Below are 13873 nucleotides of genomic sequence, written 5' to 3' on the forward strand. Positions count from 1 at the left end.
TCCCATCATTGCAACCTCAGTATAGTAGACTACTGTGATCTTCATAGCATCCTCCTTATTTTCAAACTCCAACTCGTGTTAACGTTTAACTTGTCCTTATTTTCAAGTTGACGGACATGTAAGGTGTCCTTCGTCACTCGATTACCAAAATACTTGATTGCAAGTTTATACAAGGATTGTTGGTTCTGATCAACTCGTGTTGGGGATTGATACAAATTAGTCACCAAAAAAAAGTCATCCTTCGAAAAAGTGACAACCTTTCCACAANCATCATTTTCAAACTCCAACTCCTTGTATTTTTCTTCTAGTAGATGGACATGTAAGGTGTCCTTCGTCACTCGATTACCAAAATACTTGATTGCAAGTTTATACAAGGATTGTTGGTTCTGATCAACTCGTGTTGGGGTTCGCCACAAACCAGTCATCAACAAAAAATCATCCTTAAAAAATGCGACGACCTTTCCACAAATAGAGAATGACATGAAGTATGATCTCGTCCTCTTCACTTCTCTCAGCAATATGTGATGGATAATTGGGCTATTAAACACCATGTCAACGTCTACAAATAGCCCAAAAACTATTCTCTTGAACATGTCTAACTGCCTTGGCGTAAGCTTCTCTTTCACAATCTTGTTTGCATTAGCAATATGGGCCAAGCTCATTACTTGACTGGAAAATCGGTCGGCTACGATATTCTGAAACGTGTTGCCATCTTAAATCACTCTTGCATGAAATAAAGAATCAATCAGTAAACTCTTTCAGAAAAAAAAAAAATTGTAAAACAACATTCTGTTTAAATCTCGCTGGCATTGCTCTCACTGGATTTGCTCTCGCTGGCATAGCTCTCTCTGGTATCGCTCTCTCTAGTGTCGCTTTCTCTAGTATCGCTCTCTCTGATGTCGCTCTCTCTAGTAACTCTCACTTATCTCGCTCACATTCTCTCTTTTTACTTGTCTTTAACCATAAAACACATCGAAAATCAGAAAAATAAACAAAAAAACCATAGGTTCGTAGTATTTCTAAACCCCAGAACAACCCACCCTTTCTGGTGTCGCTCTCTCTAGTATCGCTCTACCGATTTCACTCTCACTTATCTCGCTCACAAACTCTTTCTACTCGTCTTCAACCACAGAGCACATCAAAAACCAAAAAGAAAAAAAAAAAAAAAACAAAAAAACCATAGGTTTACAGTATTTCTAAACCCAAAATGACCCACAAAGCCCCATTACTGATCAGTTTAAGACATTTTTAGGCACAGATTGAAAGATTTACTGATCAGATTCAATTTGTCGGTGACAGTGGAATCGTTTGCAAGCCAAAATGATGGATTCTAAAGAGTTTTTAGTTTATGAGCGATACGAAGCCGTTAGTCTTGGAAAATTTGAATGAAGAGTTTTTAGTTTTAGTGGATTTTCAAAGACGAAGAGGTAAGGATGGCGATGATGTCAGCAGAGGATCAATTGACATTATTTTTTAAAAATAAAATTTTCAAGATTTAATAACATTAGGAAAACAAATAATAAATATAAAAACTTAAGTTTTTGGGTAAATTAGTAATTTAAGATGATATCAACGTAAGTGATCGAAAGAAGTCTTGTGTTTAAGTCCCTAGAATATTGTTTCTTCTGCAATTTTTTTTTTTTTTTTTCTTCTTTGCCTTCATTCATCAGTTAAGCTTTTGGTCAATCTGCATTTTAAGATAAACCAATATAAGTCTATCAAAATTCACCGAAGTGTATTAATATGACGAAACCAGTGGACCCAAATCAAATGGACGAAATTGATTTCACTGGCAATATTATATTTTTATGATATCTGAAATTGGTTGTTAACTTGTTAGTTTATTACTCTTCGTCAATCGCCGTTCACTGTCAGAAATCTGCTAAGCCAATAGCCAGGGATCCACGATTTGAGCTAAACAATTTCTCAGGTCGAATCGAATCATTCGATTTCAAGATGGCGAAGCTACCCAAGATCGCTATCCTTGGAGCTGGTACATTCGTCAAGACACAGTATATTCCCAGGCTCGCTGAGATCTCTGATCTTCTAATTGTTAAGACTATATGGAGCCGCACCGAGGTCCTTCATTCATTTTAGCTTTGATCCTTTGCATCGTTTTGTATGTTTAGTGAAAACCGGTAAACAACAATATGATTTCGAACTTATGGCTAGTAATGCTGGCTTGCAGGCATCGGCAAAAGGTGCCGTCGACATTGCCAGAAAATACTTTCCGACGGTGGAGTGTAAGTGGGGTGATGCCGGTCTTGATGATATCATTCAAGACAATTCAATACTTGGAGTTGCGGTTGTATTAGCTGGACAAGCTCAGGTATCTTATTGTCAATTTGTTTATGGATCGCAAACGTACTGACGTTATTGCTCATGTAGTTTTAATTAGATATTATGTGTTCAGAGTTTTTGTATATGTAGAGCCACAAATGTAAGCTCCTCGAACGATTTTCACAATTTTTATTCAGTAAATGTTGTTTAGTTGGCTATTTATGCCAAAATCTTTTCCCCTATAATTCTTTTGGATTCGACCAATGTTCAGTCATAATATGTCCCGATATATAATTCACAGCACTCTGTCCAACTTCCACTTTTGAATTAAGAGATGACATATTGAATACTATTGCCTTCTCGTCTAAGACCGATTATATTTAGAGCAGACTTGACATTATTATAATTTTTAATCTGGTGGATAGTAAAGGGAAAACGTCGTATACATTATAATTTACATTAACTTTTACATCACGTGCATTGGCACCCTATGTGCTGTTCTTTTCATATGAGCTATGCCTTGTAGGTTGATATGTCATTGAGATTGCTCAAAGCAGGGAAACATGTTCTCCAAGGTAATTCATACCTCAACTAAGATTAAGAATAAATCGAAGTTTTGCTTGCTTCTCTGATTATTTCTCTATTGGTGGATTCACTCATAAATCACGTGCTTGACCAATTCCCCTCCAAACAGTAGCATAAGTGGTGTTAAGGGGACTGTGTGCAGTCCATTCACACGAGCAGTTTGAGTCGCTTGGCTTTCATATCCTATGTTAATTGTGTGGTTGATTAGTAAGTGTAGCTTAAGAATCTCAATGATGGATGCTGAAGTCCTAGAGATAAATCTTTTATGACCAGACAGTGAAGGTCCCTTCATCTTTGAGCGACTATTTTGTTGATTATGCTTATTTTGGCCGACCAATTTTGGTGAAAAGAACAAAAACAACAGTAAAGAAGAAGACAATGCAACTCATTCCGTGGATGGCTAGTGATTTAGAAGATATATGTGCATACTTTTGTGTGAGTGTGACATGTCTTACATGGGCTGTTGATTAATTAGTTGTCACATTTTCAATTAACTAGTTTTAGATTTGTCTCTTGCCGTTAGAAGTGAAAACATCCATTTGTAAAAGGTTTAATCACAGATTTGACAGAACTTTCAATTGAGATCGTCTTTATGGTTCTCCACCAACATGGATCACTTAGCTTTCACTATAGAGTACCGGTGTTGAGTGTTGTTCCTGATGGTTCGTTACCTAATATATTGTCCCAAAGATGCATGCAGAACTTCTATTAGAGTTTTATAAGGACCAATTTTTCTATTATTATTATTATTATTTTATGATATGAAATAATTAAGGGACTGAAATTTTTAACGTTTAGGTGCTTCCTTAGAGCTGCTTTGGATAGTACTAGCATCATAATTTGGGTTCTATGATTCTTGCAAACCAACAGTGAAAAACTGCCTGAAGTGAGGTTGCGACATGAAGTAACCTAAACCAAAAGAAAAGCATTTTAGCTCTTGCATTAGATACTTCCTATTGGTATATGGTTCTGTACGATAGACTAATGTCCTTCTTGTTGGGAAATTTTGTATGTATTGTCTCGAAATTTCATGGATCTGAAGAGAAACCAGCAGCATCCTGTAAGTATCCTATTTATTAATTTATTTTCATTACTATTTTAAGTATCAGTTAAACTGTTCGCACAATTCTGCTCACTTACTCCTGACGTCTATATTCCTTCTTAAACGGGCTACTGTTGTATATTAGTTTCTTGATCACCACCCAATCATGATATCATGCTGTAAATAAATTGTTTTCCCCTTGTTGCATCTCAATTCTGTTGGGACCCAGTCTCTCTCTTGAGAAATGAGAATATTGATCTGGAATTCGTAAATGTGTTGGTCATTTGATGTTTAGGCATCGACAATATTGATCTGGAATTATAAATCTTCAATTGCCTATACTATAGATCTCAATGCATATCACAATTTACCGAGACTAGATTTTGTCTTCCTATTACCACTAATTATGAAACTGAGAGGACAATGAAATGGACCAAAGTTCAGCCAGATATGTAAATCATGCAACTTTATAGATCATGAAGAAAAATTATTAATTATTTCACCTTATAAGTTATATCGACTTGAAGATAGGGGCTCTTATCTTAACCTTTTTCGTGCAAAGTAAAAAAGGAAAAAGAAAAAAAATAAAATCAATATCATCAATCAACCATGAACCCCATAAAACTTGGAAAAAAAGTTACTTGCCACGAATAGAGACCATAGTTTCCTTGATCTTAAGACAACCATGGTCAATTAATTCTAGGTATATGCGTAAAGTGCATCTGTTTCCGAATCTCCACCTAAAAAGCAGCAGCCAGAATGGCTTGGATCTTTTATCAATGGTCAAAGTTGAAGATATTAAAAAATCAATTTCTAAATTGGTAATATGGTGGTAATGCAGCGATAAGTGAATTGGAATATGCACTTTCAAGCTACAACTCTTTAAGTGCCAATTTTCTCCATCAACCATTATGGGCCGTGGCAGAAAATTATCGATTTGAACCAGCATTTGTTGAGGTACTTGTTTGTAGATATTTATTTATGTTTTTGTCGTCTTTCCAGTACTTCGGCAAAATGCTCTTTATCATTCTGTAGTGCAAAAACTTAATTGCTGACATTGGGGATATGATGACCGTCCAAGTGATTGTTGAAGGATCAATGAATAGTTCGAACCCCTATTTCTCAAGCTCTTGGCGGCGCGACTTCACTGTAAGTGTTCTTCTAGTAAACAATCACAATACAATTCTTAAATATTCTGTATGTTGTTTTCATTTCCCCCGTCATATCATTATTGTCATGTTTTACACTCTTCCATGGGAGAATATGATGTGCTTATTCTAGATGGAACTATTGTGTAATGGAATGCCAAATAACAAGTCCTCTACTTTCATTGTATAGAAACTGGGATAAATATTGTTCTGGTATGCATCTTGTATCTCTAGTGGTGTGTTTATCTATGTTATCCCTTTTTTTTCTATCACATTGATGTATTCTTAAATCTTATCTTACATTGACAACATGTCTTCACTTGTGTCAGGGAGGTTTCATTCTCGATATGGGCGTACACTTCATTGCTGGATTAAGGATGGTAACTGCTCTTGAAACTCTCTCCGGAAAAGCAATTAATTTCTATCCTACTGGCTATTACATTGTCGTTGATCAACCATTACTATTTTTCTTCTTCTTAATGTTCAAAATGTTTTTCTTCTCAAAATTGACAAAACCTATTAAACCAGTACAAGTCTCAAGTATGTAAATAAGATGACGTGGTGACGAACTACAAGCCTGGCTGTTGCAAAGGCTCTGATTTCTGGGGAAAAAAAAAACCACCTTTAGTCATACATGGCATTTAGGTTTCCTCCCCGGCGGCACCATCCTTGATATATAATATCCTTTTTCTAGGAAGAAATGATAGGCATATTTTTAATTTGGAAATGTTAGTTTCCTTTATTTGTGAACAGCTTGTTGGTTGTGAGGTGGTATCAGTGTCAGCGACTACCTCCTATGTGGACAAATCTTTACCTCCGCCAGATAACATATCCTCGCTCTTGTAAGTTTCTTTTGCCTAGTGCTAATTAAGTCCCCAACAAGTTTGAAAACCTAGAAATTAAGAATGGTGACGTTTTTCCTTCCTTTAGCCAACTGGAGAATGGATGTTCAGGTGTTTTTGTAATGGTAGTCTCCTCAAGATCACCCAAGGTATGCTGCTATGCAGGAAGTAGGAAATTCATTCTTAATTTTCAAAAAATTGTTTCATTTGGTCACCGACTTTTAATCTCTTCAGATATTCTGGCGAGTTGTGGGATTAAAGGGAACGCTGCAGATCGAGCGTGGGAACCAGGATGGAAAACATGGCTATCTGGTATATAGTTATTCAAAGTCTATCTAGTATTTTCTTCTAAGAAATCCTCAGCTTAGTTTTGGGCACTGCTTGTAATCAAAGCTTCAAATCCTTCATTTGTCCAAGCGATGATCTAGCTCCCACGGTCTTTTTCAAATATGACCCATTTCTTTTGTTGATAACTTTAAGTTGGTGTTCAGGTTTCCTTCGCTGATGCTAGTGGACTGAATAGATGCTCCTTCTATCCATTCAGTGGAGTTACAGAAGAACTAAAAACTTTTATTCATGCTATTTCTGCAGAGGTAATATCATGGATAAACAATACATGGCTTCTTAAGTGTGAAGTCAAGATATTTTTTTTTTTTTTTTTTTTCCGTTCTTTTATTATTAGTTAGTTGTGTTTGGTTTAAAAATTAAATTTTAACCAATTGAAAGGATTTTTTTGCAAAGAAATGTAGAAGTAAAACTAGATTGAAAAAAAATCTAAAAGTGATTAGAAAGCACTCAAGTGTTTCTAGGAAAAACATCTAAACAATTTTCATCCAAGATTGTCAAGGATTTCTGCTTTCATTGTAGGGGAGTGATTATAAAGCTGATGCTCGTATATCTTTCATCGAGGGAGCTAGGGATGTTGCGGTGCTAGATGCAATGCTTGAATCCGGAGCAAAGCATGGGGCTCCTGTTCAAGTGAAAAGATTTTAACTTTAGAATACCTGACATGGTGTCTGTTAACATAATTAGGTAATATTAGTGTAGCCCTTGTCCAATTAGAATTGCATTTTTTAGAAACTGATAAAGTATGTTTCTGAAACATCTCAGAATGCATTCAAGAAAGACTTGACTTGCACTTACTTTTCATATTTACTTTCCTTCCTTCATTCAACATTTTTATTGTAATAAAGAAGAAACTTGATCTATGATTCATTCTTCTTAAACTTTCACTGAATTTATTGTATTTCCATAGAAATTGGTCGCATGCTTCGTAAATCATCTTTTGGCATTTCAAGCGCACTAAATTCTTAAGCACATTCACATTCCAATACTTCAAAAACTCCCATAAAAAGTGAGTGGTTTCTGTTTATAGGTGATTTTGGATCAAAGGACTTAATTGACATTTGGTGTGTAACTAAACCAAAAAAGAGAAGAGACTAGCTTGGGTCAAAACCATACCCAAGATCCACTCTTGTCTTGATGTCATTGGGCATGCTCTCGATCCAAGGGAATGAGCCACAAAGGCCCAAAATTCCACACTCGGCCTTTGCCAAGGTCAAGGCCAGGGCTAGTCTCTCGAAATATAGCATCCCTTGATTCTATTGACCTACAGTTTGACCCTAAAACTCCAATTCAGATGCCCTAAGTCAAACAATCTTTATAAATACATCATTATAATTTTAGAAAAAATAAGTAAATTCTCAATCTCAAATCTTAAAGTTTTCACTCACTTTCACCATCTAACTTAAGCATTGGAGTGTGTGTGATAAACAGTGCACTAATGTTAGTTTGTAAGGTCAAGTTCTTCCCATTTTCTTCTCCATTTTAAACAAATGTGAAAGTCAAATTATTTTTACTGTTTGAGTTTTGGCATGGAAAGTTTCTATTCTAGACAAACCCAAACTTAGATTGTTAATCAATCATGGATTGTATGGATCTTGATAACAGTTAAAATGATGCTAAAAGTGTTGTTTAATCGGTTGAAAGAAATTGGATTCCGTTTTCCTTTATCTTTAAAAGAGGGATGTTATGATCGTACAACATTCCCATCTCAATTAAATATTGAAAGATTATCATATGCCAATGTTGACTCCCTTGCCTCAAAAAAGGTTAGGATAATTCTGGGACCAAAGTTAAAAAGGAGGAAAAGTGAAGCTTGTACTCAAAACCAATCCAACCAATTACACCTAACACAGATTCTCTAATTATTTTGCTCAACCACCCAACAATCTGAAAGAGCAAAGACTATCCTTCTGTTTCTTGTTTTGTATGAAACCCTTAAACTCATAATTGACTGCTCTTTCAATGCAAGAGGGTGCCCATTGCTTTCCCAAGTTGGCATTTGCCCTATCAAATCTCCTTTTTTCTTCTTTTTGACCGGGCAATTGCCATTCCAATAGGCTAATCCAAAACATTAATTATTGATGATATGATACGAAACTCATATTCACTTACTCTTATACTTGAATTGAGTGTCAAGTTTAAACTTCTAATTTTATTGTTTCGACCATCTTGAATTAGCATAAGTATTGATTTGACCAAACGGGTCCTTAATTTTTCTATTTTAGATTAGTTTGCAAATTGTAATCCAATCATTGGATTTTACATTTTAAATTACAATTAAGGCCATATTTACTAACCTATAATCAAAATTGATGTAATTGTAATGTGTTTCCATTTATATATCAATCGTATTGAGCCTCCATTACAAAATATAATTGGACTGGTTTTGATCGCATTTACTTAGATATTTTGCAAATATAATTTTATTACGGCTACACTGGTATCATTGTCTTCTTAGGGTTATCGTTATCTTCACAATTTAGGGTCAATTGATAACAATATTTGTGATTGTAATAGTAACTATGATATATCCATAATTCTTCTACCATAATAGTAACAACATTTGTAATAGTATATGAGGCAAAAATTAGAAAATCGTTCAAAAGCATAGAAAAAAAATAGTAGGTCCCACATAATTTTCTAAACGTAATTGGATTGATCACCCTTAGCTCTGCAATCGGACTGCCTATGGGTCCCACATTCCATTACGATTATGAAACATGGGTAAATAACAACAATCATAATCAAATGAGACCCACTTGCTTTCTTCATAGTCTATCCCCTCAACCTGAGTATAATCCTTTGCTACTAATCGGGCTTTATAGGTCTGTACCTTCCTCGTATGGTTTTTTTTTTTATGCTTGTAGATCCACTTACAATCGATAGGCCTTACCTCATTAGGTTTATCTATAAGTTCCTAGATTGAATTAAAGTACATAGACTCTATTTCAAGGTCCATGACTTTAATCCACTGATCTTGATCAACATCATCCATTGCTTGTTTATAAGTTAATGGATCCTCTAAGGCATCATCAGGTATGGTGACTTGGTTTCAATTAAACTCATATAGCAGTCAGGCTGTCTCACAACCCTCCCACTATGTCAAAGCTCTCTCAACTCTTGAGTAGGATGTGATGGACCAGACGTCCTTGATCTATCAACAACTCTTGTTGATAAGTGAGCCTGATCAACAACTTTTGTTATGCCATCTATAACATCTTTTGAAATCTCTTCCAATACCAGTTTACTGCGGGGTTTATGATCTCGTATGTGGTCTTCCTTTAAGAATGTGACATTTGTCGATACAATTACCTTATCATCCTGAGGATCATAAAACTGACCACCTCTCTTTCCTTTAGGGTAACCCACAAACAAGCATAATTTTTAATGATGCTCCAATTTCTTAGGATTTTGCACCAATACATGTTTCAAGCAACCCCAGATCCAGAAATGACGTAAACTAGTTTTACGCCCTGTCCATAACTCATAAGGTGTTTCTGAAACACTCTTAGAGGGAACGCTATTCAAAATGTAAGCTATAGTCTCTACTGCATAACCCCAGAATGAGTTAGGCAACCGAGCATAACTCATCATGGACCGAACCATGTCTAACAAGATTCTGTTTCTCTGTTCAAATACACCGTTCTACTGAGGTGTTCCCAATGCAGAGAGTTGTGACTGAATCTCATGTTCTATCATATAGTTCTGGAATTTTAAGTCAAAATACTCCTCAGCTCGATCTAGTCGAAGTGTCTTACTAGATTTACCTAATTGATTCTCAACTTTGGTTTTAAATTCCTTGAACTTTTCAAGAGTCTCAGACTTATAATGAATTAGGTAAATATAATTGTACCTTGAATAATCATCAATAAAGCTAATGAAATATTCATAGCCTCCCCGTGCTTTAACACTCATCGGTCCATAGAGGACCAGATGCATGAGCTCTAAGGTTTCTTTTGGCTCAAAGACCTTTTCCAAAAAAATATTTTTTTGTCATTTTTCCTTCAAGACATGCGTCATACGACAGTGAAGAGTTGTTTTCTAACTTGTTTAGAAGTTCACTTTTAACTAATCTCTCAATCCTATTGAGATTAATATGACCAAGTCTCAAGTGCCAAAGATAGGTATTTTGAGAAATGTGTTGCCTTTTTCTTTGAGTTTCAGCTGTTTTAAACATTTCTATATTATATACAGCTTCAACTTTAGATGATTTTAACTTGTATAAGTTACTTTCTAAGTTTGCGGAACATATTTGTACACCTCTTTTTGTAATGAATGCTTCATTATGACCAAAATTTACGTTGTACAAACGTTCCAACAAATAGGAAATAGATGTCAAATTTCCTTTACAAGAAGGTATGTAAAAAATATTTTCTAAATACATATATCTATTTCCAAAAGTCAACTTTATTTTCTAAATACAGATATCTATTTCCAAAAGTCAACTTAACTGTTCCCACTATTTTCGCTGATATACGCTCCCTTGATCCAACCCGGAGAGTAATCTCATCTTCTTCAAGCTGCCTCCAGGAACTAGTTTCCTGAGAAGAAAAAAAAATGATTAGTGGCCCCTAAATCCAATATCTAGGTAATCTTCATTCTCCACTATACATGTTTCAATAACTAGTAAATCTAATTTTCCTTTTTTTAATCTAATTTACCTTGTTTTTCTTTTTCATCTTTCTTCTTGGCAAGATATTTAGAACAATTTCTTTTCCAATGCCCATTTTCGTTGTAATGGAAACATTTTCCTTTAGCAACTACCTTCTTCTCTTTCTGTGCAGTTGGAGCCTTCCTCTTCCCAGTTTCATTCTTCTTCTTTTGAAAACTTTTAGTCTTGGAGAAAGAAAGGCCAGATTTACTCCTAGAAGACGATTCTTTCTGGGGTTTTCTCTTTGAGGTGGAAACAAAATTTTCTTTTGCATCTGAACTTTTATTTTTCAATAAAGATTTGTAAATCTGGAGTTTGTTGAGAAGAGTCGTCAGGTTGACTCTATCTTATTCATCATAGCATTCGTTTTGAATTGAAAAAAGCTCTTCGGAAGAGACTACATGATGAATCCAACTTGACTCTTCTTATTTATGACGGCTCCGTTCACTTCTGGAATATTGAAGTGAACCATCATGTTCAAAACATGTTCCCTTATGGAGGTTTCTTCCTTCATTCTGCAGTTGTAAATGAATTTAATTGCGTCATGGATGGCAAATGTGGACGGTTGTCCAAATAGGTCCTACAAAGAGTCCATGATCTCTCTTGCAGTAGTTAACTTCTCGTGTTTCTTAGACAATACATCAAATATACTGGCTAAAATATAAATCTGAGCCTTCTTATTAGCTTTGACCCATCTATCATACGCATCCTGAATTGTTCGGTTTGCATTGGGACTAGGGGATGGAGGACACTTCTTCGTTAAAATGAATCGAAGATCATCTATTACTTGTATCGTGTTAATATTCGATTTTCAAGTTCTGTAATTATCACTGTTAAGTTTCTATGAAGCTAGCAGTTGAATAATTGATGTTGTCATTGTTGAAAAGTAAACAAATTATTAGCGAATTGATTAACTCTAATTTTAAATCAATTTATTAAGTAAATAATAATGTACCCATACTCATTATTCTTTTGCTACGATACTTCAATGAGTCAGAATAGCTCCCATCGAAGGGCAGTCGACTACTCCTTCACTGAATCAAGACATTCTTGACTAAAAACTAATATTAGAATAACTTTTATCCTTATAGTGCTTAGTTACCGTTTATTTGGTCAAAAACTTTACTAACACTTAGTAAGTCTTGTAAGTGTGTACCCGCCATTTTCAAATTACAGAAATTGGAATCAAACAAGCCCTCAAAGGAGAAATAATTGTTTGAAAATGGACCTAAGTAACTTTATCCATTTCTGGAGTTCACAGTATTCCGAATCCTATGTTACAACCCTCTGAAGGGATCGCCGTGGTTAACGACTAGCTAGTGTCGCCTCTGAATGACAGTAGGTACAACATAGAAATCTCACGGTGTGACCTAATGAAAGAGACCGTAGGACGTGTTGACACACACCCTTCACCCACTTACTATGAACTACTTCCCCTATTCACCTTTTTATTGACCCATGCAAACACTTTCCAAAGGGAGGTTGCTACAAATAGCAACTCAAAGACGAGCATGAATCTCAAGGTGTAAACTCTTAGAGACGTGAGAGCCAGAAATAATATATCTCATATATTATTAATCTTTCACTGAAGTGTTCTATTTTATAAAAATGGGTACTAACTTGGTTATTAACCGGCTAATTTTATACAAGTTAAGTCTAGGTAATATTTCCTAGTATAACTCTTATACCAGGAATTAACCTATGATGTCTAGGTCATAAATCAATTTTATTACCTTACACCACTCATGCATGCTCATAAAACTAGGGTTATGGATTTAGATGTCAGTTTTATCTCCAGGTATGAGGTATTCCGTAAACTGTCAACTTAAGTACCCCTAACCTTAGACAAGATCTCCCCGGATAAGAACAACTCTTGTTTTACAAGTAATCGACCTATTTTAACTCTTAAAAAATTAATTGAATTGCACTGATTAACCCTAGGTGAGCATGCAATTTATCTTTGTTATAGATTTTAAAAGTCTGGGTTATTTTATAACAATTATAACAATTATAACCCTAGAGACCGACATCTATAACCTTCTTCCTTAAAGAAAATCATGCTTTAATATAACATTTATATTAAATTATGAAAATCTAAGAATGCATAATATATCCATTATAACACTTATAATATATAACAAATGCATGCTACATGCTTATCCTATGGTGGGGTTTTTATAATACTATATGGCATACTTTATGCACACATAATAAAAATAATATCATACATCACATGCATAATACTTAAGAAACACTAAAGTGGACCGGTTTTGGCATTAAAACAAACAAACAAACTAAATTATTACATAATTCAGCAAGCAGCATCTCCGAACCGACTTCAAACATTTTGAACTAACCCGAACCGGCCAAAAACCACTCGGATCGGCCCAAAAACTCCAAAAGACTAGGTTGAATCGGTCAAACTGGCTCAACCAAGTCAAAACCAACCCGGTTAACAATCTAGAGCTGATCAACGGCTGGAGCGGGTGAAGACACGGGTCGTAAATCGGGTTAGGCGCGCTTAGATGGGTAAAACGCGTTCAAAGCTGGCGTGTGCATAGTAGGGAAACGACCGAATCGGGTCGGGTTAAACGCTGCAGGTCAGATCAGACGATGAAGGAGGCACGCGCGGGATGGAAATCGGGTTGGAAGGTACTACAGGTCGAGTCAAACCTAGTCTGGAAGCTTGAAATCGGGTTTGGAAGGTTTTCTTCACCTTTTTTCTCAGCCAGCTTGAGTTCAACCACTTATTTTGGAGGAGCAATAGTGTAGAGAAGTATTAAGCAGAGTTGCATTGCAGACTCAACAATGGAAGCAGAATATGTTGCTATATGTGAAGCAGCCAAGGAAGCAGTATGGCTTAGGAAGTTTCTAGTTGATTTGGAAGTTTTACCAGATATGCATCTACCAATCACTTTGTATTGCGATAACAGTGGGGCAGCATCGAACTCCAAAGAACCTAGAAGCCATAAACGTGAAA

The 13873-nt window shown here is 35.5% G+C and overlaps 1 protein-coding gene across 2 annotated transcripts; it reads left to right on the plus strand.

Moving 5' to 3' along the window:
- The first annotated feature begins 1763 nt into the window (after window positions 1–1763).
- LOC120088587 (glucose--fructose oxidoreductase) lies at window positions 1764–7108 on the plus strand. Of its 2 annotated transcripts, none has more exons than XM_039045988.1 (12): window positions 1764–2079; window positions 2189–2329; window positions 2807–2855; window positions 3908–3925; window positions 4749–4864; window positions 4943–5056; window positions 5385–5435; window positions 5809–5897; window positions 5986–6046; window positions 6132–6209; window positions 6389–6490; window positions 6768–7108. In XM_039045988.1, the coding sequence occupies exons 1-12, from the start codon at window positions 1957–1959 to the stop codon at window positions 6888–6890; spliced, it is 1065 nt and encodes a 354-aa protein (XP_038901916.1). In that variant the 5' UTR covers window positions 1764–1956; the 3' UTR covers window positions 6891–7108. The 2 variants fall into 2 exon arrangements, with proteins under 2 accessions (XP_038901916.1, XP_038901915.1); XM_039045987.1 differs by having other exon boundaries at window positions 1957–2079; window positions 6765–7108.
- Window positions 7109–13873: the final 6765 nt, after the last annotated feature.

The sequence above is a fragment of the Benincasa hispida genome, chromosome 10 (assembly GCF_009727055.1).
Source record: "Benincasa hispida cultivar B227 chromosome 10, ASM972705v1, whole genome shotgun sequence".
Taxonomy (NCBI): Eukaryota; Viridiplantae; Streptophyta; class Magnoliopsida; order Cucurbitales; family Cucurbitaceae; genus Benincasa; species Benincasa hispida.

Bases quoted from the DNA above. Each gene is read 5' to 3' on its own strand.
- LOC120088587 (XM_039045987.1), top strand. From the start codon at position 1,957: ATGGCGAAGCTACCCAAGATCGCTATCCTTGGAGCTGGTACATTCGTC. The intron at 5,436-5,808 runs GTAACTGCTCTT...ATTTGTGAACAG, and splicing joins TCATTGCTGGATTAAGGATG to CTTGTTGGTTGTGAGGTGGT. The intron at 6,491-6,764 runs GTAATATCATGG...CTTTCATTGTAG, and splicing joins TTCATGCTATTTCTGCAGAG to GGGAGTGATTATAAAGCTGA.